General features: G+C 39.8%; 1 protein-coding gene across 1 annotated transcript; it reads right to left on the reverse strand.

Moving 5' to 3' along the window:
• Positions 1-652: 652 nt before the first annotated feature.
• On the reverse strand, positions 653-27,261 carry ACTR3 (actin related protein 3). Its single transcript, XM_042827285.1, has 12 exons — positions 27,114-27,261; positions 12,580-12,635; positions 9,699-9,823; positions 9,064-9,174; positions 7,517-7,612; positions 6,644-6,751; positions 4,880-5,023; positions 4,039-4,212; positions 3,421-3,513; positions 2,785-2,910; positions 1,848-1,931; positions 653-1,567 (listed from the first exon to the last, which is right to left on the reverse strand). The coding sequence occupies exons 1-12, from the start codon at positions 27,155-27,157 to the stop codon at positions 1,472-1,474; spliced, it is 1,257 nt and encodes a 418-aa protein (XP_042683219.1). The 5' UTR covers positions 27,158-27,261; the 3' UTR covers positions 653-1,471.

Consider the following 27,261-nt stretch of genomic DNA (forward strand, 5'->3'; position numbering starts at 1 on the left):
GTGAATTTTTATAATATTAACTGTAAAAAGAGCTTTCCATGTTCACTTTTATTTCGGAGCCTCATTTATCATGTTTTGATATAACTGAAAGCTCTGTTAAAAAAGAGATCTTGAGAAGTCTTTTCGGTTCAGAAGAAAGCAATACATCTCCCTCTTGTGGTCTTCTGTGTAAACAACTGTATTCGTGAGTGTCTAAAGTAGATTTTTCTATCAAATATCAACAGAAATTGCAAGTAATTTCACTCAGTATATGAAGCCTTCTTCCTAGAAAGAATGAGAGAGATACTGTTTTCACTTCACTTTTTATCTACATGGTATTTTCTTGCAGAAAAACCAGAGATTTCAAAGGCAGAACTGTCTCCTGTATGCCACCACTTGAAAGGAAATGGAAAAAAAAAAAAACCAAAACCGTTACAGAATGAAGTATATGAACAAACCTAACGATGGAGAAGACGTCAGATTTCTATAGGTAAGCGCTGTCCAGATGAACATATCAACTGCCATTCTAGCAAGTTCACACTTCAGTTTATACAATGCACATAATGATTTCTACCTTACAAGCCAATCTTACTCTTCAAAAACCATAGCAGATACGTAGGAACCCATGCTCACAACTTCCCATGTAATGACATTAACAAGTCTGACACAAACATAAAAAGAAATTTTGTGCCTTTATTGGAATGGTGTTAGGCTTTAAATACACCAATTTTGATAACCTGATTATTTGGTTTTAATTAGAAATGACACTACAGAACTGCAATACTGGTCCAAGTCTTGTCTTTTCTTTTTTTTTTTTTTTTTTTTTTGTTTAAGCAAGAGATAGAATGAAAACGCACCGAGTAATCAGAAAGCACTAGGCAGGCATCGGTTAATCCAAGATAGGAGCTTCTTAGTTCCAAAAGCACTCGCGTTGCATGGAACCCGGGATTTAGATTGGCTGTGATATGCAACAGCTAGTTGCAGGAATCATTATGACTTTTTCTTTTTTTTAATTTATTTTTCAAGATGGTCACTGGTAAATTCTTTTTTCCTCAAATATTACAGTTTCTTTAATCCGTTTTTTTTTTTTCCCCTCAAAGTATAAAAAAGTAAGAAATATAAACAAACTCCAGCTCTGTACCCATGAAAGGGTACAACTGAAGCATTAGAGAGCTGACTATCTATACACTGTCAAATCCCATCAAATCTTGGATAATTCATTAATATACAAAATATCAGGGCACAGAAAGAACTAAAATCCACTTTGTTACGCACAGATTCAAATAATCAATCTAAAGAAAAAACGTGATCATTTTGGCTTTCCACTACATCCGCATGTTGAGACACTTATTAAAATAACCTTATTTAATTGTGTTTGGTCTTTTCCTTATTGTCAAGTCATGTTTGTTATCTTAATACCGGCCATCAGACAAACAAGTAATCAGAAAGACTCCTCCCCTCCTCCCTATTCCTGACCCCTGCAAGGTCAGCTTTAAGACATAACTCCAAACACTGGGTTGTGACGACAGATGCTAGGACCAATTTCTTCATAATCTTTTTTGGTATGGCATACTTGGTAGAATTCAGGCTGTAAGGAGGAAGAGAAAGAAGATCAGTGGTGTTCATATCTCGGCTTAACAATACTAACATTTATATAGCAAATGGGAAAAGAAGCAAACTTCTAAGCCTTTCATTTGCTTTTTCAGATCTTTGAAGCCTAATGCAAAAGCCTAGGTGCAACAGGTAACATTTGTTACTCAAAAATCATCAGAAAATCCCCAACTGCATTTATTATGAACTAAAGGAGAGATAAGAACTCCAAAAACACACGCAGGGCTCAGACATATTCAGCTTTATAGCTAACTTACTGTGGAAGCCAGCATTGATCCTCCAAACCAAACTGCATATCTTTGCATATGGTGTGTAATGACTTGTACATCAATGGGCTTAGGCTGCAAAAGAAAAAAAAAAAAAAAAAGAATGTATTTAAATATATTTAATTCTCAGCATAGAAAAAACAATCATTTCAAAGGACCGTATATTCCGAGTTTGCCTCTCACAAACTACCATTTTCCTAAATGCTGGGTATGTAAATATATGATTAGTTTTTCAGTTGTACAACTCGGACTAAGAACAAAGTGGTGATTTCGTAGCAAGAGCTATTTATGTTATCAGATATTAAAAGATACTTGCATTCATGCTGGTTTTCTCCTAAGAGCTCTGCTCCAGTTCCTCCTGTCTGATTATCCACCTTCAGTTTTCTGCTTAATTTCCTCAAAGTACTGTTTTTCAATTGCAAAAAAAAAAAAAAAAAAACCCCATACTACTTACTTTAAAAAAAAAAAACCAAAAAAAAACACTTTATAGAAACACGTTTTTAAATTTGTCATTATTTTAACAACATATTATTTGCAGATTGATTAAAAAACGTAGCCATAGCCAATAAAATCATAACTGTGCTCAGAATCACAACCTAAAGCCTGTCTTAGAAATAGAGATGAGAACATTACTGGAGCTAGGAAACTGCATAACAAACTTCAGATTTGTCTACATGGCATATTACAAAGATGCACTTAAAAATAGTATTGTTTGAACTTGTCTAGTTATTTCAATCATTAAAAATGAATGAGAAAATCCCTTCATTCTTGCCTTAAAATAATTTAAAAAAAATTTAACCTGTTAGTGTTATTTATGTATCCTGAGTTAACAGAAAAAAATGCAAACAGCAGATCAGAGGTCAAAAGTAGAAGGAACCCAAATTAAGGAGAGAGATTGTTGTTAAATGCATTAGCTACAAGAACTAACCTTCAGTCTGCCACCACTAAGTTCTTCACTAAGTTTCAGTCTGGCATCAACAGTTCTTTTCAAGTCTCGCTGTAAACGGCGCCCAAAGTCCCTGAACATGGTTGAGCCTCCAGAGAGGACAATATTCTGTTTAGAGAAAAAATGAATACATTAATTTTTAAATTGTATTAAATTTCTAAAAATACACATCTCCAGTTTTATCCAGTTCTTAAATTCTACAAGTTTCCTAACTTCTTTTTTGTTGGCTTTTTCTTTTAAAGAAATTTACAAACATCCAGGTGTGCTTTTACCCGGTTTTAAATTATTTAACACCTGAAGCATGAGAGAATATGAATTCTCAAAGAGGCTATCTTGTTAGAACTGTCTGTGATTTAAAATCCATTTATAATTTAGCACACCTCACTTCTTTGGCTCAGATTATAATTTCCTTTATTTCATTAAAGTTCCACTTGAGCAATGACACATCCCCTTCTGAAAAAATTATGTGAACATAAAGCCTTCTGCTTTCCAGAAAAATGGTTTACTTTCTACTTTTAAAATGCTTTCTTTCTTAATCCCGGCTTCCAACAGATTTCAACACAAACCCCCATCCTCCCAGAACAAGTACTACAGAAAAATATCACTTCAGCTACTGACCTTATACAGAGGACGTCTAACATCAATGGGACAATTCTGAATAACTTCATCTACTACTTCTGAGATTGGTTGCGTAAAGTCAGGATTAGCAAACTACAGTCAAGAATAAAAACAGCCAGGTCAGCATGCAGAACCACATACAGCAAAGAAAAAGGCCAAAAATAAGGGGAAAAAGAACAAACCATGCTACTACATTGGGGCTGTAGTGAAAAAAAACTAATGGACTAGATACATTAGCTGTATTTGCTGCCATTTTCAAGAAGTTTGAAAGAATATTAAACTTGAAGTATCTGTTCTGTCAGCTATTCTCCTAAATAGCTTTTGTTAATCACAACAGGTCAAAGAATACATGCCCTTCCAGATCACAAGCACTGAAGAAAAATACCATGACAAAAAAACAACTTTTTGATTGGAAGGAGTCAGTGCAGGGGATAGCTTTATGCTTAAGATTTCCCTACACAGGAACAGAGATTAACAACACCCAACATCTGGTATCTTTTTAGAAACAAAGAGAAATGTTAAACTTGCTTAAGCATTTCAATAATTTACAAATACTATTTGTAGGGAATCATCTAAAACGCACCTAGAATGAAGTAAAGACAATTCATATCAATTTACCTCAGGATGGAAAAATATCTCTGGTCCCAGGAATCTCTCATAGCCAACATCAATGGTAAATTCTTTCTTTGAGATAGCATTAATTCCAGTATACTGTTTAATCCACTTTGTACCATCTGTGTCATACTTGTTAAATTCTTTTACTAAGTCAGGGCAAACGTAACTAAAACGTTCCTGAAAAGTAAATATGTACAGTTCCAAGGTCATACAGTGTTTTCTGCTATTCATTAAAAAAAAAAAAAGCATACTTTTAGAAGAATAGTAACTCTTTCTTAAAAGCTTTGAAATTGGCAAATACAGAATCTGCCTCAAAAACTGAACTGATATCTACTGCATACTGTCTGATGATGGCTCTGCTAGTAAAGATCATTTCTGTGTAGCACTGAAAGCAGCACATTCTGCTGGGTTAAGTTACTTTCTCCCCCTATCTCTATAACATTAAGAAATGAGTTCTGAAGTATACTGCCAAATTGCCATAGAAACAATGCTTAAGCCTACTTGAAGCTGAATATCTTTCAAGATAGCTTTGTACTATAAAAAAGAACACATCAGTACTAAGCAAGAATAAGAGTAATTACACCTCTTTACATTACACATCCCACTAAGAATACTTTCTACTAATATTACAATAATAATAAAGGGGGAGGGTCACGTGAAAACTGAATCCTGGGCAAAAGAGAATATAACTCAATAACACATCTTAAAATGTATGTGCTTACTGTTATGTAGATATTTTTATATTCATTAGAAACAGCAATGTTAGGTGGAAGGAAATGATTTTAAGCGACTGCTATCAAACTCAACTCTAGAACAGCTTTAACACTTGCAAAATTCACACTACCTTCACTGCTTTAGCTGTTTCCAAGGATTGCTCAGGAGGAATTCCTACTTCTCGCTCTCGCAGCAGCTGCTGAATGAAGTATGTTATATCTCGCCCTGCAATTGGAATGTGTTTGATACAGCTGCCAATCACGTATCCTTCAGCCTGTAAATAAAATTAATGGGGAGAAAGACATTGATAAGCATTCCTTCCAACAAAGACTAGAAATGAGGGGGAGTCAGAGAGTGTCAACTCCTATTCACTACCTGTGATCATGAGATTCAAGCCTTTAAAAGCTGGCTCTTAAATACCTGAAGCCCACTTCTCAGGAGGCCTTATATCACTCGGTGAAGTGTTTTGCTTTGCATTTAGTTCATAATTATTAAAAGGTTAGAAGGAAAAGAAAGGTCACTGACACATAAGACAGACAGATTGCTATACTCACTATTCCTTGACATTTATTTTCTCTTTAAAATGAGGGTACTCTTACCAAAAAGGTCAAGGAGCCAAATAGCATGCAGTATTTCTTTAGAATAAATGATGTGGCTGCATAGTCACAGTCACGAAACAACTCACATGAACCAAGATTAATTTTCTGTGAGCAAAGGGAAAACGCATCATTTGAGCCCATTAACTGAGATGGCTTATAGCATCAGGCTGGCACAAACTCATCCATCAGTCTACCCTTACAAGTCATACTCATCCTAGAGGACAGTACTGGGACACTGAAAATATCCAGTCTAAATGCAGAAACCAGAAGCACTCAAAAAACTCCGCAACACATGAAAAGTTCAATGTAAATTCATACTATTGTCAGTACAACGTTAAAAAACAGCTAAACAAGCTTTGAAATCCCAAATTGTTTTCTAAGGCTTATTAAAAACATGCCATCTCATACTTTACCACCGTGAGAATAAGAATCATTAAGAAATTTCTGCATTACAGCATAATCTTAATCATAGTCTAAACTATATTTTGGTATAACAAATAAAAAACCACCTCAGGTTACTGCAGCATGATAATGCTTTAGAATTTTTACAGACTAAAATCTATACAATCTAGCTCCATTTTTCTAACAAAAATGTTCCTGGTGCCCAGATCTACATTTACATCCTCAATGAAAGATGGGCACTGGAAATAAAAGACAACTATTGAATGCTGCCATTATAAAATTTCTAATTCCTTTTGCAAAAGGAAACACACACTTACCATAAGAACAATAATTTGTCAGTTAAACTACAGATATATATGTTAAAGTAAATGATCACACTAATTTCTGGTTTTGAAAACAATATATTGAAACAGATATTCAACATTATCTTTTTTTTTATTATTATTCAGGTAGGAAATGACACAGAGGGAGAAAAACTGGAAACAATATGAAATACTTAAGGGCAGATGTAACATTTTATTATAAGCTGACAGAATTAAACAGCAGCTTCCAAACTTTTTGGTCTGACTATTGCAAAGAGTACACTGACTCTTATGAGAAGAAGAGTCTGCAAATATGATAAGGCAATGTCGTTTCACTGATCAGTTACAAGTTATCTTTCAGGATCAGTCAATTGAAAAAAATACACTCTGACTAGTTCAGAGTGGGGAAAAATTCTTCCAAGTGTTCCTGTGGCACAAAATAAGCAACAAAAACCCACACCTCCAACCCTGGGAACTGTCTGACACTTCTCACGATTCCTAGCCATATTGAGCCTGTATGAATAAAAACTTCAGAGAAGTTAAAGGACAAACTGCTCTCCTGCTGTTTCCATAGCCTTTAAGTATACTTACCACAGGAATGACATGAGTGACACCATCACCACTGTCTATAACTGTGCCAGTCAGTGTCCGTTCTCCTACTTGCCTTGACGTCCAAGATGCAGCTAAGGCGAGGACAGCCTTGTAAAAAGAGAACACAGAAAGTGATTCTTAGTAAAAACACTGCACTGCAGATGTCACAGCTTGCCTTCTGATAAGCCCCAGCTAATGAGCATTCCAGGCATTTGAAAATGTTTTATTTTACATTAAAAAGTACTTTCTTCCTCTTATCTCCAAGTTACAAATTTCCAGTTCAAGTGTGATTCTTGGCTGTTCTGCAGGTTATGAACAAACATCTCCCAGAATTACATTACCCTTTCATATCTAAAATCCACTGAAACAAAATAAGTGCCTTCTTAGGACAGCCTGAAGTATTTTAGCATGTGTTTCAACAGGAAAAACCTTCGTCTGAAATCTTGTTTACCAAACAAGTTCCATTAGTCTGCTTTCAATTTTTTCCCGTTGACGGAAACTCCATCTTAGCAGTTGCTAGTGAAAAGTGTTTGAAATTCTCTTGTGGTAAGGAAAACTAATTTTGTAATGTGTGTATACAATAGCTTTCAAACAAACAACTGCAGAAGCATAGCTTTCGCCTTCTTTTGCCTTCTGATGCTTTTTAAGCATGTCCCAAATAAAGACCATTTTAGCTACTTCATCTTGAAAGGGACACAGGATTTAGCCTACTACCACAATTGTAGGGACCTTTGTTTGTGCAGTAAGAGCTCTTACTCTATACCTAGAGCTGAGTAACATACCTAGATAAACATCTAGCAGTGGAAATGGTGACCAAAAGCACATAAGAATGCTCCAAGAGTCACTCAAGATTTCAAATAGCTCTGCTCTTACCTGAACAGCAATATATAGTCCTGGAACATTGAAAGACTCAAACATGATTTCAGCAGTATATTCCCTATTTTCTGGAGTATTTAATGGAGGTTCAGTCTATGAAATAAAGAAAGACATTTTACTTGCATTCAAATTAAACACTTCAACTTCTCTCAAAAATCACCTAGAGCTAAGTTTTGAAAGATGAGTCATTCAAGAACAGCATGTAAAAATAGTCAAGTGCAAAGGGTGCTGTTAAATGCAAATGGTGTAATGAAGAAAACCAAGGAACACCCATGACACGAACAGAATTATTACAAGTCACACTGTAAAAGCACAATGATTTGAATGCGAACAGAAAAAGCAGAAATGAGAAACATTAAAATAATTACTGTTTAAGAATTTACATCGGTGGTCCCATTTATGGCTTGGTCAGCTTATTATAATACATGCTTTCTCAAAGAATCTAAGACTATAAACCTAAATATGTCAAATGCAAGGCGTCAGTACACAAAGTTAAAAAGAAAAATCAGAAATTCACTGAAGAAAAAAAGCTATTTTTCTTCAACGGGCAATGATTATAGAACAAAAGTTTATAGCTGAAATGTGCTTAACAGAGCAACTGACAACAGCACACAACACTATAACATACTGTAGATTTTGTAAAAGTACCATGCATATCAGCAGCCCTCTCCTCTAAAAGAGCATTTTGAACAGTACTCTGAGAAAAAGCATCTATCTTTTGTTGCATCAACCACAGAAGGGTAAAGAGAGGAAGGAGTCAGACTCTTCATAAAGGTGGCACAACATGAGGTCACGGAGACCAACAGCCACATGGGAAACTATTTATCAGGAGGGGAAAAAAAAGGCAGTGTGAGGGTTGGTGAAGTAGTGGGAGAAGAGCCCACATTATGGCACCTCAACCCCTGAAGACAATCAAAGCTTGGATGAAGGGCCCTGAGCAACTAGATCTAATTACATCTTCAAGAGTGCAATTGTGTTAGAGTTTCTACAAGAACAACCAATGCACTCAGCTCCAAACTTGTGATACAAAATTCAAACTTAAAAGTACTGTTATTTCAATGGCTTTAAATGAAATGCTAAGGAACAGGAGAGGCTTCAGAATATCTGACCTCAATTCAAACCTGATATGTCCGTGTACCACAATCAATCCTTCAGAATTTCATAAAGAAATGACACGAAATTTCACCCTAGATACACTATCCAGGTGGCAGTACTATAAAAACAAAATTCTTGCAATTATATGCAGTCAAAACCTAGAGATGCTCAACGCAAGCACCACTGCTGAGTTCAGTGCATACATAATAGAGGGAGAAGACAGAAGTGCGTTGGTGTGAAAGAAAGCTTGCAGTTGAGACTCAATGGCCTTCAGCATTTTCAGAAAGTTAAAGAAATGTGAATGCGATAAGCCAAGCTAGGAAATTTTGTGTAATTTATATTTCCTTTATTTTTCAAGATAAGCACATTCATATTTGAGAATTGTTCCACAAATCAGCACAAAACCCTTGTCATATACCATTTCATAGGCACGAAATCATTTTACCTACCAAAAGAAAATAATGGTCCTCGGGTTCTGCCCTTAAATACTTAAAGATTACTTGCTCCATAAACCTTTCCATCAGGTCCCAGTCTTCAACTATACCATGGCGGATGGGCCACTGTTACAGAACAATAACAAAGTGTAACTGAAAACAAACTTAAAAAACATTGTTTTCAATTGCATTAGAGGTACATTATCAACACCTAAAAACCCTGCATTAGGTTGTCCCTATCTCAACCTGACATCTATTTGAAATTCTGATCTTGAAAAAACAATATGTTAAGTGTTTCTCAGTACAACAGAATGGTGGTACCAGGAATAGTGGTACAAGGACAAACCATGGGCCAGTATCCTGATTCTGAATGGCTGATAGATTCTTTCTTGTTCCTTGAGATGTTCTATCTCCTCCTAACAGTCTCTCAGCCACTCATCAATTCAAAAGAAATTCGTTGCTATGAAATACTGTGAGGTCCCTCCCCAAGTTCCCACAGACTCCTGAAGGTCAGCAAAACTGATCTAATATCAAATGTTTACAATAGTTTATAAGAAAATAAGATTACAATTCAAAAAGCATTTCCAAGCTTTTTATTGTACGCTTGGCGATTTCTAAGAGTAGTGGAAAATCCAAATGTCATTCAGTACCTTGGTTGCATAAGTTGGTTTTTCTATTGCTTCATCTCCAATAAAGAAGTCTAAATCATCAACACCTTTCAAAACCCTTCGTTGTGCCTGATCAACCACTTTTGCTGATTCTTTGATAGCAATACCTTTAACAAAGAAAACAAATGGTATCTTAGATTATACATTCAGCACTGAGAAAAAAAGGAATCTTAGTATTGTGAAATAGGAAAATACTGCAATTATATTCATCTTTGGCTCTGGCATAAGCACAGAAAAGCTGATACACTAATAATTTATACTATAAATCTTTCACTTCAAGGAATAACTGGCAAAAGTTAAGAGACAGCACCTTGGTAATTTATTCTTCCACAATAATTACTCATTGCAAATAAAGAAAAAAAAAAAAAAAAAACAGAAAGACTGCTAAGACTAAACATGGGACCTAGGGAAGATAGATCAGTGATGAAATACCACAAGAACACAGATGACTTTTTCTCTCCTCTTTTACATCAACTCCCAGACTACCAGGGTCACAGCGCCAGCAAAACCTACTGTATTTTTTCCAAGCATTAAAATACAAGTGGGAAATTTGCAGAAATAAGAGCCAAGCATTAACGTCAGCCCCTTTACTTAAAAGTTGTCCTCTGAAAACTCTCTCAAATGCAAAACTATTTCAATCCTCACCTTCACCTAAGTGCTGTTTGATCAGAACCAAGACAAGCTCACAGAGCCTGAGGTCACACAGCTACAGGATTTGGAAACGTGTAGCACGTGAGGCTAATGCACCCCAGTGCACTGGGAAGCCACATTCTTCTCCCCTTTCCTCCCTTCTGTGCAGCAACAGAAGAGCTGTGCAGCCAGTGAAACTGAAGTGTTGCAGAAAACTGAACAAAATATGACAAAAAGCATTATTTTGAGCTCCTCAGGAGGAAAAACTGCATCATACCACAACTTCTGTAGCAGCTTACAGGAGAGGAAAGAGGAAGCAAGACGGTGGGAGCCAAAAAGCAGAGGGGTAGGTAAATAGAAGCTGAATTTGTGCAGGAGATTTTGCAAGGCCAGTGTTTGCTGCAAGCAAAAACAGCATCTTGCCAAATATTTTTCAGGGCTTGCAGACTCGGGGACAGCTTTGCTGTCCAGATGTATGTTAACTTCACGTGGTTTCAAGTAAGTCATCAGCACTTGCCACAGCATTCTGAAAGCTTTCACATCCCACGGGCTTCACCCTGCTACAGTCTGAGAGATCTCAACACACAGCTGGTCAGTGCTGGTTGTGCAAGTCAGAAGTGAGAAGTTAATAACCAGAATCAAGAACTACAGCATGAAAACACAAACAGGAACATAAGCCTTGCTTTAACGGTGCTGAAGGTAGGCAGCACTCCAACATTACTGTAGGGCCTTTGGCACTGGCTGGCTTGGCACAATAATATGAACATTCAGGAAAAAAAATAATTTTCATGTTTAGCTACTATTCAGTTATTTCCCCCCTTTTTAATATAAAGAAGGAGTCATCTAGTACGTCAATTATCATAGACAATTTCAAATGTATAATAAATTTGGAGAACTCCTGGCTTACTGAAAGCTGACTATTTTAAAACAGGTCAGGATAACAGGATGAAATGAAAGAAAAATCAAGCAAGACAAATAATCTGCTAGATCTTAAAAGCAGACAGCAATGAAAACACTGAACAAGTTTCCTCAAAGAACTGACCCATTGCATTCCCACTTACTTCACTTTTTATGCAAGCATTTGTCATCTCTACAGAAGCATATTCAGAACTAAGCCAAGACCACGATATAAAAGAGCGAGATAAAACTTTGTTAAGAACAGGAGTGAGTAAGATAAGCAGCAAGTGAGCAAGGGTGAAGGAATGCTGCTCCGACTGGTTCCACAGCAAGAAGTTTTTGAGAAGAAAAACAAAATGACCACATGGCCATTCCTGGAAATCAAAGATGAAACCAAAACACATCTTAACTGAATTATATTAAGAAAACAACATCAGAGCACCTTGACAAGATCCAGCATTTTGTAACATTTGAAGTTAATTGCTGTTATACTCTATTTTCAATTTCTCTAATGTGAAGAAAATCTTTCTGTGAAAACCACTTTTGGAAGCGTGTTTTGTACCCACCCAGAGAGCCTGACCTACCAGAATTTCTTTTCTGAACTGACTGCACTTAAGTGTTGTTACTTCCAGCACCTTTCCTGTTGTATTTACAAGGAAAATTGGGTGCACTGATTATTTTTTTGATCAGGATGTAATACTTGAGTACTTTGGCTGAGGTGAACAACAACAAAATGCCAAGTAGTGTAGAAGGTCACTTCTTTCACTTACATGAAGCATTTCTAAAGAAAACTGACTGAGCTCCACTCTCCAGACTGGAGCCACATCCCTTCAAGTGGCAGAAGCATTTCAGAAAACAGTGAGTAAATAAGCAGTTTTACATAAAATAAGTAAAATTACTTCTACATCTGCAAAATAATGAATGAACTAGCACAGCTGTGGTACTGAGATATACCTGGAAAGTGTAACAGCTAAAACCCCACAGATTAAAATACTGTATTTTTTTATAATTATTTTTTCACTGGTTACGATCACCTGAAGTGTTTTCTGATTTATCAGCAGAGGAAGAACCTGCTAACAACAAATATAGCTGTGCTAGTGTTTCACATTTGAATTCAACTTCCTAAGAGACTGAAATCATATTACTACACTATTTTAATGAATTTACCTTCTTAAATTGAGAATCGGTTACAAAAAGCAAAAGATCTGAAAAGACCTCTGAGCAATGACAATTTGCTCGTTACTAACTGCTCCTTTGTATGCAGATGCCATTGTAAAAAAATCACTGAACTGTTAAGTATAACATCAGTATTTAAACACGAGTAACAAATACTTACAGGAAGGAATAATAAACTGTGGCTCAGTGTTACCGGCATATCCGAGCTTCGTATACCTGTTAAGGCAAGAAAAGCTTAGGTTATAATATTTAATATCACAAAGATAAGTCTTTTAAGAAAAAGAAGGGAAATGTGATCATTTTAGATGTGGATTCACTGAAAGCATTTTTGAGAGGTAAAGCAATGCTTACTATTACAAAACATTGCCGAGTTGTACTCGAGTGGAATTACACTACTGAACACCAAGTACATCATTCAGTTTATCAATGCTTAGGAGAAAAATACTGAAGTGATTGTTCCTGCCTGCTCAGCCATCAGTAGGTCAATCCAGCATATTTCCATACAAATAATGTGAGCTGTAGAAGCATATAGAAAAATCCCCCTTGCCTGTGGGCCACCAGCCAGGTGTGGTGCAGGACTGGCACCACTCACACATGGAAAGCAAGAGAACAGCTACAGAGCTCTACCCACTGCACTGCCAGAATGTACTATGATAAATGATGTACCTATCCATAACCAAATACAAAAACTGACAAGATTACCAATTAAAAAAAGACTACTAAATTTACTGTACCAAACCTATCCAGCTGCTGGAAGCATTACAAAAGACTGGAGCAACACAGATTCCAAAACGTGCAAAGCAAGGAACACACCGAATTTCGGCAACAGCCTGCATAGAAGTACAAAAGACCTAACAGAGACTGCAGTTTCTTTATACTGATGGGTAGTTGCATCAACACAGTCAGCAAAAGCAAGGAGCACTACAACAGTACCTCTATAATTCTCAGCAATGGAATACAAACCTGGCAGACCTTAGGCAACACAGGGCAGCAGTTACTTTAATAACCCAGAAATCTCTGTCAACACTACAGCAAAGCACTAGGCAACAGCTATAGTAACAGGTTGGGCTTTCCCAGGCAAGAAGAGCTTCACAGGTTGCTCACGTTCCCAAACACCTACACAGTTTCTACTGCTGACAGTAACTGTGCACATCAGTGCAGGACCAGAAGTGCTATTCTAAAGACAGGATCAGGTGCTTAAACAGGACCTCATCTGAAATGAAAAGCACTTTCAAGAGAAATGTTTTAAGAACTACAAAAACCATCTTCTCTGTGACCTGCTAACAGGTTATCGAATCAACAGAGTATCTCAAGTTGGAAGGGACCCAATAAGGACCACTGAGTTCACTCCTGCAAAAACAGTCTGGTGTCAAATTGACCAACAGTAACCTGCACTAAACAAGGAAAGTCAAAATACAGTACCTAATGGAAGTGAGTTAAACACCAAAAAGAAACATACACTTCATGCAGAGATCAGCACTACGTACTGCTGAACTTGGGATAGGCAACCCACCCTTTGCAGACTCAAGTAATATGAAAACCATTTTTGCAATCCGTCTTAGCCTTTAGTTCCTAAAGGAAATCTCAAGTAAGAATTCCATAGTTTGATGCTTCTATAACCATCAATGCAGAATAAAGCTTTCAGTTCTGAAAGAAAATGAAGAAGGCCAGCAAATACTGACTCACTCCCCCCAACTTGCCATGCATACCAGGAACTGCAGCACACAGGATTTTAAAGCTAACCTTGCAGAGGAACTTTGGACCCTGAAGGCTACATACGCCTCCCACTAAATCAGAAGTGCCTTCACAAGCAAAGAGAAATTTCACTGTTGGGCTGTTAAAGTTCATCTTTCAAAGCAAAGAAAAGCTGATCTGTTGCAGGTAATGTACTGTTTGGTTGCTCGTGGTGTTGGAAACCACCCAGCATACACACATCCAGCGAGCCAAAAACAGTCAAGCTGCATTTTTAAATAAAAAGACTCTATTCAGACATAAAATCAGCACATCTAAAAATAGTATGGCCTACTCAGCAGAAAAAAAAAAAGTCTTCTGACACACGGGAAAAAGTTTCCCATTTTTAGATTTCCAAATAAGGAGAAAAAATACAAAGAAGAAAACCACATGGATTCTGGTGTCTGAATAACAAAGCATTAGTGCAGCAGCTCTCCAATGTAGCTCCCAGTGCAATGGTTCACATTTCCAGTACATCACAGCCTCCTTGCCCGGCTATTGCCTGCAGCAGGATGTCAGCATCACCCAGCACAGGTCAGGGCAGTAACCCGGCCTCCCTCTCTGCCCCTTGAGGCATTTCCCTGCCTGCAGCGATTGGTGTCACTGGGCTCTGCACAGTGCCAGGGCTGCTGTGGGCAGGGTAATGCACCAAGTGAACAGCGAGCTTCAGCAGCACATCACCACGTCCACACACACTCAAGTTTCAATGAGGTTAGAAGTTTAAAATGAATACAAATCCTCAGCTTTCTGAATATATAGTCTCATAAAAGCTTTCTTTAACTTGCTTTGGCAAAAAAAGAGTACTGCTCAGATTGATCTGATCTATTCTCCTGTTCCCATTTGAAGTAAACTGCTTTTAAATCACACAGAAAAAGCAGCAGTACCTTGGGCAAGCTGGATTTTACAATATATGACTTCCACAAAGCAGCTCACACACAGCAACATGTGTCTGAGTAATGGATGATTCACAGGGGAACAAGGCACACCCTGTCTTATACCAAAGACATGCTGATATTAGGATTGATAAGGCAGTACCAACTGGGGATCACATTTCCCAGCATGTCACAGCTTTGCTTGTTGCTGCATGCACCACAAAGGCAACAGGAGCATCTTCCATGAAGGAAGGCAGACAGGTGGTCACAAGATATAACTCAGTTTTCCAACAATGAATTGGAGCCACTGAAGCAGTAGAAGAGGAAAGCACTGTGCAGCTTCATACAGAACACAAGTTAGTCATGCAGATTTGTATTAAAGTCTGCAGGAGAACTGACTGACAAAATCCCCAAGGTGAAAACTTGCATCCAACCTTCACAGTAAAGGTGGTTTCCTTTCTGACCATTTCTCCATCTGAAATGCTGAACACTTTTTTGTGGGGGCAATATTCACCCCACAAAAAGGGGAAGTTAACGAAGGCTCCTCTACACTTTGCTAATCTGCAGCTCACCATCAACACAGGAGCATCTGTACAGTGCCACTCACCTCAAATTCACACCCTGGAATTAGAAAGGGATTCTGTGCTGATCTGCAGGCGATTGCTGAAGGGGCAGACACAAGGCTCTTCACAAAGCTCTCTGCTGCACCAATGTGATCTCTCTCATTCCTGCTCTCTCACCTAGAATGGACATCCCTAAGGCTATGACATGAAAGCAGAAAGTTCACTTGAATGTTACTTACCTACCAGTAATGCAGATAACTTTAAAGTTGAAAGGAAATAACACTTAGAGCAAAAGCTTCAAGTAAGAATGTCATTAAAAAGCCTCTTGTCTGCAAGCCATGACCGTGTGCCCTTTCTCTATTTTTTTCCAGTCTGCAATAAGTGTCATTTTGCATATATCCACCCAAATTAAACACCCTAATTCTACCACAACTGCAGTTCTAACAAAAGGCCAAGGAATTTGGGGATGACTGTTTTGCTGGATAATGTATCTGTCCTGTATTCTGAGAATTACATGAGGCACAGCAGCCCAACACAAGCCATATCCTACTAATTTTGCTGACAGCCCTTTGCTAAAACACAGATAGTCAAGTGCAAGCAGAGAGGAAGTACAGTCAGAGCTCTGATCTCTCCTCAATGGATGCTTAATTATTTTATTCCAGCATAGCACAGACATGCATACCACAGAGACACGTTAGTTTTTGCAAGATGCAGCCCATGTGAATTTTGCAAATGCTACTGTGCCAGCAAGAGCAGCAACAATCATTGCGTGTTACCCAGTGCACAGGACAACAACCTAGCCACGTAAAAGAAACACACTGAATGGTTTAAAAGAAGCCATTCCCCTATAATATTTGAAACTTGATATAGATAATGAAGATCCTGAGTTCCAAGACTGGGGTTAAACCAAACTACTTTACTCCAGTTTGAAGCCAGATGCTCAAGACTCCAGTGCTCCCACTGTCCTTCCTGGCCAATTGCCACTGACCCCAGCAGCTTCTTCTGATCCCTGGCCTGACCTCAGTCTCATTCCCAGCACTAAGGCTACTTCATGGATCCAATCCCAGGAACATAACTGAGAAATCAGTTGCATGGGACCATTTCTTAGAACAACCAAGAACAAAGAGAAGCTCCCAGCCAACATGGGCTCAGTTACGTAAACACTGAACAGTGAATAATAATATCAAGTCTGTTGCCTTTACACTTGAACTGCCTTCACTAGCACAGCCTGCTGATCTTCTACTAAAAACCCAGCCTAATAGCCTCAGAAGATAAGGCAATTCTAAAGGGACACACACGCTATATTTTCACAAGGGAATGAAATAAATCAAATGGCCAAAGTGCTAAGCTTTTACTAAAAAGGAAAGGGATTCTGCCTGTCAGTCTGCAGCTCCTTATAGTCTGCTCATGCAAACCAGCAAGCTGTTGCCTCCTGGTAACTACAAGAAACACGTGGAGTCCCACACTGCTGAAGCAGGAATGCTGCACATCAAAACAAACAAATAACAAGGGTAACAATTTCAGCAAAAACAACTAAATATCCTTTCCCGTTTTAACTGGTACATTGCCACAGTTTATAAGTTATTAGCTGTCTTGTGTCTTCTGATAAAAAGCTGACTTCAAAAAGCAAAAAACTTTTTCAGGAAGGATGAATCCTGAGCTTTTATACACAACACCTCACCTGACTGGAAAGCCTGAACAAGCCTTTGCAGTTTTATTTGCTGCTTTTCTTCTTTTATCCTTCTCGAAATCCAGATGAGACTGAAAAATCGGGGAAGCAATTATTTCCTGAGCCCCCATGGAGAGAAATGACAGGAAATAGATGGTGAAGCAAAGGAAAGCCATCCTGCCCCTTTAAAAAAGCTCCAGCACCAGGTGCAAATTGCTTAAGCAGCAGCAGATCACCAGCAGTCCCCGAAGGAACTGATTATATTAGGAAAATGGGACTTGCATTAATAAGTTAGTATACTATCTCTTTTCAAGTGTCCTTGGTAAAATACAAGATAGCAAAAGTCTTTGGAATGAGTCATGCCCTTCACACCACTTTATATCTTCAGTGAATATAGCTCATCTTTCACACATCACTGCTTCACTTTTTTAATAGCAACTGCTTAGATCAAGTCTTAAAACATCCACTGATCAGATGTTTCAAGGAATCAGTAGTGAGAGCTGAAGAATTAGCTCTACAACTGGAAAAACACAAGGTTAGAAATGCTCTTACAACCTTACATCCTGTTAAGGTATAGATGAGACACGACGGGGTGGTGTCCCCCCGCCAAAAAATAAAGAAAGGTTAACATCACTCAGCACACCTGGATAATGACAAAAAATGCCGTTTTTTTTAATTAGCAGCTACATCTACAACTCAAAGGAAAGACAGCACTTTGTCTACGTGTGAAATGTAGCTTGAAGAGTTGATAATGAGCACAAAGTCATGGCCACACACAGATGAACAGAACCCTCAAAGTGCACACAAGCAGCACAAAGGTGGCAGCAGCAGCACAGCCAGGTATTACAGGATATTCAGAGCATGTTCAGCTGCATGTTAAAACTGTCACCTGGAAAATCCTACTAGCAGCAGTCTGAAGTGGTGACAGCACTGCCACACAGCACAGCTCCTAGCTTTACACAGAATCACAGAATCACAGAATCACCCGGGTTGGAAGGGACCTCAAGGATCATGTAGTTCCAACCCCCCTGCCTAGCAGGGCCACCAAACACACACATTCAGATCAGGTTGCCCAGGACCCCGTCCAACCTGGCCTTAAACACATCCAAGGACGGGGCATCCACAACCTCCCTGGGCAGCCCGTTCCAGGGCCTAACCACTCTCCTTGTATAGAACTTCCCCCTAACATCCAACCTAAATCTTCCCTCCTTCAACTTCGATCCATTTCCCCTAGTCCTGCTGTTGTCAGCCCTTTTGAAGAGTTTACTCCCCTCGTGGGTGTAGGTTCCCTTCAGGTATTGATAGGCTGCAATGAGGTCACCCCGCAGCCTTCTCTTCTCCAGGCTGAACAAGCCCAACTCCCTCAGCCTGTCCTCATAGGGGAGGTGCTCCAGCCCCCTGATCATCTTAGTCGCCCTCCTCTGGACCCTTTCCAAAATCTCAATGTCTTTCTTGTACTGAGGGCTCCACACCTGGACACAGTACTCCAGATGGGGCCTCACAAGAGCCGAGTAGAGAGGGACGATCACCTCCCTGTCCCTGCTGACCACCCCTCTCCTGATGGAGCCCAGGATCCCATTTGCCTTTCGAGCTGCCAGAGCGCACTGCTGGCTCATGTTCAGCTAACATTTGGGCAGAACATTAGAGAACATGTTTACTAACATTTGGGCAGAACAGAAGAGAATCTATTACCAAATTTGTTCCATGTTTACTTACATCAGTAATTTAAATAAAAACCCACCAACCACACCAAAAACTTGACTGCAGAAGTTCTCCTCTCTTCATGTAAACAGCACGATGCATTTATCATGAGAAACTCCACAGTACAAGTGAGTCACAAAAAGCATACCTGAAAAGCAGCCCGTATTTAAACACCTAAAACCAACAAAGTGTGGGTCAGACACTGATGGTAACAGCTCAGTATGCAGTCCCAGTCAATTTTATATATATATACATACACACATGTGCTGTCCAACTCAGATATTTAATGCTAACATGTCCTTCAGCACAGAAAAGAGTTAGCTTTGCTTTCAATACATTTTCCTCAAAGTGAGAGAAGTAAAAGGCCTTGGATATTATCTTTGTATAATGAAAGTAGTTTGTGTTGGCAAAAGCAGAATGCTCTCTTTTTTCTTACTACTTCCTATGAGACCTTTCCACTAAATCATTTTAACAAGCATCTTAACAGTGCCTCTGTGTTACACCACACCCACACAACACGAACTGATATTGCTGGTGTTTTGTTTTTTTTTTTTGTTTTTTTTTTTTTTTTTTTAGTAAATTTGTTTTCAATTTGTATGTAATTTCTCTGAGTGCTTTTGACAGCCTCGTTACTCCATGTGAAGTGTCCAAACAGTGCAGAAACAATACCCCAAGTTCAGAAGTCATCACAACTAATCCCTCACGCTGTACACTTAGCTGTACATTTATTACAAGGAGGAGATTGACTTGGCAGTTCTCTGCATCATTTGCACAAAATAAGCCAAACACTGCAGACATTTAAAAAAGAGAACAGATCAGCTATCTATAAATTTTCAACAGCTAAAACAAGAAGGATCAACTCAAACACAATTTCTACGGACACAAACCACTTATCACCAGCACCTCCCTGCATACAGAATGGGCAGAACATTGAAGCAACAATGCAGAGAGCCACAGCTTACAGAAACCTGAACAACTGTGATGTTCTTCTCAACAAAAGCAGTGCAGCAGCTAAAACCATGGAGTTACTTCAGATTGAAAGAGGGAGATGATCATTTATCCAGCCCTGAATCAGTAAGTATTCTGTTGTCATCCCAATCACAATAGCAAAACCTCAGTAGCATTACTCTGAAACTCAGCAGGCCATCATGTCACAATAAGGAGCTGAGGAGCCCACAGCAAGCCCCATGAGATACCCTGGGCCCAGAACACTGCCCACCACCCCCAGCAGGTAGCCAGGTGTTTGATATCAAGAATACACTTGCATTAAAATACCAGTGTGCATATATATCACATTACACCATGCTTACTTCAAATGGCTTTGAATTAGAAACAGTTGTCTTGGAGAAAGATGTGCCCTACTGAGCTGCAGACAAAAATACATCACTGAATTTTGGTTTAATAAAAGAAGCAGGTCTCATTTAGTGAGATCACTCACATTCTCAAGTCTGCAAATATGCAAGCAGTCAGACTGTGAAAGTTCTTGCAGATGATAAACAGCATGAGGAAACCTACAGCAAGTCATGACAAAAAAGTGAATACTGAAAAGACTGATGAGACGTTGCATCAACCAAATTATTACCACTTGGATTCATTCAGTGGTAGCAGGATGCAACTGGAACAGAGCATTAGCAGACAACCTCCTGGCTGCAGGCGGCCGTGCCAAACACAGCCGGCACACAGCTGCAGCCACAGGCAGCAATCACATGAGAATAATAAAGAGAAAAGAAGCCCCAAGGAGGGGAGAAAAAAAAAATCCAAGTTTACCCAGAGCTTTTCCTATGTCTAGGCTTAAAAATGCAAGCTCACGCTCAGAACAAGATGATGAAAAATGAATCCTACCCTACAGAGTATCAGTGGATGAAATAATGACTTTTCATATTGGTGTAATCATCCCTGGCAATCGATTCATTCAAAAGGAGTTAAAGAAATATGTTAGCAGAACACTTGGAAATGACAAACTTCACCCTTACAAGTGCCTGTATCAGAGTTATTTTAACCACAGGTTTGCATTCAAAGCTGTATTTTTAAGGGTCTACTCAGTGATATCCATTGCATCTGTAGACCAACATATATCTGCTTTAGTTCAGCAACTACAACAAAGATTCCGTTTATCTAAGCAAAGCAAAAGATCAGAACATTTATTTATGATTACAATTTTATTTAGATTGCTTTTGGATTTAACTTTTTCATTCAAGTCTTTAAATGAAGAATGTCCAAGTATTAAAAAAAAAAAAAAAGTCAGAAGTCCAAGCCTTTTTACATTTCTTAAAGAAAGTCTGCAGTGATGTTTCAACATTTTGTTTCATCACACTGAAATTTTCAGTTGCATAAACTAAAAGAGCAACTGCAGTGTGTCTTGCATGTGCCTATACAATAGCATAGGAGATGGATTACTACTCAGGAACTAGTGCAATATTTCTGAATTCACTGATACTGTGTTTTCAGCAATTCAGATGCTCTAACACATATCACACTGGTGCAGCCAACATGCTTTCTAGGCAAAGCGTCCAGCCAAGGCAATAACCAACAACCAAGCAACAGGGAGAGAGCCTGCCCTATGCCACCCATCCCTCCCTCAGGCCTTTCACCACCACCAGGGTCACGCTGAAGTCCTGCTTATTGTGCAAGCATCCCACACGCACAACTAGAAGCTGTGCTGCACATCAAAGGGACTCTGTTATCATTACATTCAGCCCGTGGATCCAAAACAGTTTTGCCCTCCACTCAGAAGTGTTTCCCTCCATCCCACCCCTTGTCTTTTTCTTCTAATTTTTTAAATACCAAGCCTAAGTGGGAGAAAAGCAGGATCAGAAAGACAGAAGGGTATCATAAATCTCATCTGAAAGCACATCAGAAGCCATCTAGCATGTAAACTGATTCACTGTAATGGAATTCCAATATAGAGAAAAAAAGAATATAAAGGAGACCGTGTAAGTAAAGAATACACATTTCAAACCCACCTCCAGTAATTCCTGATTATATTACACATTGTGTTTTTATAGTATAACATGCATAGATGGTGATACACTAAACTAACAGACAACAAAGGTCACCATGGGTCCACAGAACTCATTTGCAATTATTCAAAATGGGTTTTGTTGTTGTTGTTTTCTTTTTTTAAAACCACAGAATTCAATCCAGCATAACACCTTTTTTTTTTGTACTAAGGATGAAGCATTTCCTCCTTCCTCCCTGACCACTCATTCGCTGGCAAGCAAAAGATGTTCTTAAAATCCTGGAAGCCTATTTTTCCATATTCCATTAAGGAATGACTTTGTTCATGCTTTCCGTTCTGAAAAATGACTTTTGGGATGACATAAAGTAGAGAAAATCATCCCAAAAGAGAATGCTTTTATGAACACTGGAACCTCTGAAAGGTCAGGACAAGACATCTAATGGAAATGTTAACTGTTAGGATATCATAGTGCTGAAATAATACATAAAACAGCAGTTAGGATTTGAAAATCTGTAGAAATAGCCCATGTTTTAATGTTTGGAAAGGCTTTTCTAGGCCTGACCTAAGATAAAGTTTAAGGAAATTTATGTCAAGTATCTAAGATGTTAAAATATAGGCTATTCCTCCCCTTTACCTTGGTTTTATAGCACTGGATTTCTCACCTCATAATTGCTGCCTATTGAAAATCTAATAATCTTCATGGATGTCACGCACTGACACTACCAGGTCAAAACCAAAAAGAGAAATAGAGCAGCACTGTCTTGTCATCATTTTTCCCTTTAGAAAGCACTCAACCAATAAAAAACTTTGCTCTATTTAAGAGTATGAAGATACACAGGTGTTGCATAAAGATTAACCAGAGAAGTAACTGCTCTGGCTGCACACACCCCCAAGGAACTCACAAAGACACAGATCCAGCTGAAGTACCATACACTGCACATCAGCCTTCCTTCATTTGTAGGAAAGCTGGTTACAGGAACTCCACAGGAAACTAGCAGGGAGACAATTATCTCCCCAGTAAGCTGGTAGCTTCAAGACAGCCTGGAAACGCTGAACAGCCTCCATCTCCCAAGCTCTCAACTGGCTTCGAGGGCATCAAGTACTCCCTGTGTGAACAGCATAGCATGGATTCCTCAAATCAGCTCTGAAACCTTCAATTCTCCCCTAGAGTACGGAAAGAAAAGGAAGAAAAAACACACTCATTTCTGTAGCCTGTATAATGGAAGTAAAGCAGGGACCAGCCTGACATATCAGAGGAGACGCCAAAAAGGAACTACAAAAGATATTTCCCACACAATCACATAATCCCATTTACTCAGAAGACTAACATATAACCATGCCTACAGAACAAATTCTGGGGTACATCAGAAGAAAGTTACTCACTGACAACACGCAAATATGGGTTGCTAATGGATCCACCTGAGAGCTACAACTGCATAAAGCCTGTAGAAAATGGAAGGGTTAGTACAGAAAATACAAATGCTTCCCTACAAATTGCTTTCACTTCTAAAATTAAGTTCTCATGCTGAACTCACCGTAGGTTACACAGCCACTTCAGTGCAACTGTAGAGGCATTAATTTGAATGCCTGCAATTAGCTGCCACCCAGATGAGCTAATTCAGTGTTACAAGAGTTCATACTAAGAAAAAAACTAGTTCACAACAGTTACAGAAAGACAGCTAAAACCTAGATGTCAGCCTAATCAATCTCAATTCTGAAGTGGCGTAGGAAGAGCTTTTAATCACGATTTTCAGGCTGTTCTGTACTCACCCATAGAGACTTCAAGAATGATTGAAACACACAAAAATACAGGGTAGAAGACTACAGACTAAGAGGCTTTTCCTTTCTTTGATGCGTCGTTCATATACCTTATGGATATAAATCTTTTCTGCTTGTGTTTTAAAATGTACATAATCCTCACACACACTAATTGTGAAGCATAATTCATAGCATCATCATCATAATAATCCACCAGTGTTTGAGACTGAGAACTGGAATTCTGGACATCTAAAACACAGGTGCTACTTCTCAGCTCACTGCTGAGGAGACAGGGTGCCTGCATTGTGGGGAGAGAAGGGAAAGAAAAGCATTCACAACAGCCAAGTTAAATCACACTCAGTATTAACGTGGACAGTGAATTCCTGACTAACATCTACAACCTTGTGTTACAACTGCAATATACTTAAAGCTAAGTCAGCCAACTCAATTATAGGAAGAAATAACCGTTTTTAACAACTGCTTTGAACTAATTGAGCTCTTCTGATACGTCATTTCCACATCTGTAACCTCATTATGTAATTAAGGAGAAGCAGCTTCAAATAAGTAGGCAGCAATCAGGTATTTACCTGCTCTTAGTAGGCACTCATTACCTTGTTTTCTAGATAGCAGGTTTGGTCAAGCAAAGAATGCACAGGAACTGGAATTCACCTCTCCAAATAACAAGTGTAACACTGGAAGAATTATCGCTGCACCCATAATCTGACTGGCATGTCAGTGACTTCACCCATTTGCCAGCTCCAGCTGCATGACATGCACCTGGACCATCCCTAAAACATTTGACTAACCGTTAAAACACCAGACAACAGGTAGGGCACTCCCTCCATAGCTCTTTCTGTGCTTTGTTCCCTTCATGCTTTGTAAGGGGTTCTTAACATATGGCTAATCTGTGCAGGCTGATGCTGAGAAGCACAAGTGAGCCACCTGCCCCCTCTCTCAGCTTTCTCCTTCTCCTCAATGTTAGCTGGAAAAAAAATAAATAAATAAAAAAAAACACATCAACCACTCACATCAAACTGCACCCTGGTAAACCTGTGCCTACATGCACGACATGCACAGAGGAAGATTTGCTCTCCAAAACGTCCTGTACTTATTGGAAATCTTGGGCACAAAATCTTGCCTGCTCTTAGCAACATAACTCCTTTCAACCTTTTTGTATTGATTATACTTTTTAAGCCTCTCCTCTTGTTTTCAGGGTCTCTCTCTAACTTGTCTTGCCTACCAAAATCAAAGAGAGAGACAATGCCATAGCTGAGACCTCAGCTGATCTTCACAGAGCACACTTACATATTTGTGTGTAGCAACCTTGCTTATACAAACAAAGTGAGATGGGGCAGGGAGGGGTGAACCAGAAGACAAAAATAAAAAGAGAGGGAGAGTTGCACTGGGAGATGCACTCAGTGCAATTATGTTACCACATCCTATTTCACTACTGCTACTATTTCACTACATCCTTTTTCACACTTGTTTCCCCTTTGTCTCAGGCATTAGATTTTTCCTCTCTTCAATTTGTTAATTCACCACTTCACACCTTTATCTACCAAAATCAGCGAATTCAAACACGCCAAATTCTCTGTCAGTTTCCAAAATTTAAAGTCTCCTTCCACAATTCTGTGGAACAGAACAAGAAAGAGGAACCTCACGCTATGAAATGCATCAGAAACAGAAGTCAAGAGAGCAGAACTGTTTGTATCATTTTCAAAGAAACACAAACTGACAGTAAAACAGCACATCAGAGAGATCTCTGAAGAACAAAATAAGTAAGATAGAACAGTAGGGAGATTTGGTCAGCAGCATACAACTGAACATTAGAGCATGCCCTGCACAATGAGGTTGACTAATGGTGCACTTACGTACTGACTTTCTCTAGGAAGATTTGTTCTTAACTCAGGTCCCTGGGTATGCCTCTCACATCAAGAAGACAGTGTGGTTTCTTGCACAGCTGAATTCTACTATGTTGCTTCCGGCTAGCATCACTAGAAGCTCTGATCAAATTGCCTGACTGTAATAATTACAATCTCTACTTTCAAGCCTCCCCACCATGCCCACTAACCATATCACTCACAGCTCTTGGCTCCATCACCTCCACTGCAGCCTGTTCCAATTCACTATTACTCCTTCTGAGAAGAAACTTCCTAATATCCAACGTGAACCTCCACTAGTGGAACCTGAGGCTGTCACATCTCGTTTTATTGCTCATTACCTGGGAACAGAGGCCAATCCATCATATTATGCCTGTATTGCTTCCAATACATGCAACCACACTGTCTCATTCCTGCTGCGTTTATCCCACACGATTTTCGGGTTTTGCTCTTGCTCTAACTATAAATATGACTTCTGTACACAAACATTAAACATACAGACACTACAGACATATACAGCTGCTCTTCTTGCAAGAGAATTACTAATATCTTAAACCAAACGCATTCTTTGGAAGAGAAGATGAGGACGTGCTTTCAGTTTCAGATGAGCACATCCCTTCTGAAGTGTACTGTTAATATCTACCCCTAGGCTGCATTCACTCAGAAACGTCCCCCATTACTTGCAGGAAGACAGACGAGAAACAAAGCAGAAAGACAAGCTTCAGAACCATCAGCGCTAGCCAAAGAGGAGCCCACACACCAGTACTTCTCCTCCCAATAAGAACCCAACACAGAAGGGCTCAAACGAAACATTCTGTCTGTACAACCGCACTGCAGAGAGCGGCTGCGGCGTGGTTTTCACTTCCTGAGCGCTGCTGTGAGCTGCCAGTGACCCCAGCAGCACCCAGGCCGTGCTGCAGCTCCGCAGGGCACCCAGCACTCAGTGGAGGAGCCGAACCCGCGAAGCTCCCTCCCTAAAGGGCCGCGCTTCACGCGGCACATGGCCGGCACGCCGTCCTCTTCACCTTTCTGCGCGCTGCTAAACAAAAAGAAGAGTTTCTAAAACGGATTTGCTTCAGGTTTGACACTGAAAACTGCCTTATAAGGTATAAAAGCCTGAAAGCAGGAAGAGGCTTTGACAAAACTAAGGAAGTTCCTCTGCGCTTGCTCACAGGCGGGGGAGGGGTTCTTTTTTTTTTTTTTTTTCCCCTTTTTCTTCTTTTTTTTTCCTCCCCTTCCACTGAGAGAAGTAACATAGAATAAATGACACGAGCCGCACGCACAGAAAATCACCGCCACGAGCGCGGCCGGCCGGCAGCTCCGAGCAGCGCGCTCCGCAGCAGCAGCAGCGCCGCCCGCCCTCAGCGGGGCTTCCATAGCGCCCGGCACCGCGCCCGCAGCGCTGCAAGCAGCGGGCACGGCGCCCGACAGCGGATGGGGCGAGGGGAGCGCGCCGCTATCCCGCCCGGCCCGGCCCTCCCGTGCCGCCGCACGCCCCTCGCCGCCATCTCCGACGGCAGCCGCCCCTCCCCGCCGGAACCCGGCTGTCAGCGGCGCTCACCCCGTGCCGCAGTCCACCACACAGGCCGGAAGCCGCCCTGCCATGCTCCTCGGTAGTGATGGTGCTGGGGAACGGCGGGCAGCCCTGGGCTCGCTCCGGTTTCTCTCGGCTCCGGCTCGGGGGGCGAGGGCACTTCCGCAAGGCGGGC

The sequence above is a fragment of the Centrocercus urophasianus genome, unplaced genomic scaffold (genome assembly GCF_019232065.1).
Source record: "Centrocercus urophasianus isolate 14NV4802_14NV808 unplaced genomic scaffold, USGS_Curo_1.0 seq_28, whole genome shotgun sequence".
NCBI lineage: Eukaryota > Metazoa > Chordata > Aves > Galliformes > Phasianidae > Centrocercus > Centrocercus urophasianus.

Bases quoted from the DNA above. Each gene is read 5' to 3' on its own strand.
- ACTR3 (XM_042827285.1), bottom strand. From the start codon at position 27,157: ATGGCAGGGCGGCTTCCGGCCTGTGTGGTGGACTGCGGCACGGG. The intron at 1,932-2,784 runs GTTAGTTCTTGT...TTTCTTTTGCAG, and splicing joins TTAGTGGTGGCAGACTGAAG to CCTAAGCCCATTGATGTACA. The intron at 1,568-1,847 runs GTAAGTTAGCTA...TCCTCCTTACAG, and splicing joins GATCAATGCTGGCTTCCACA to CCTGAATTCTACCAAGTATG.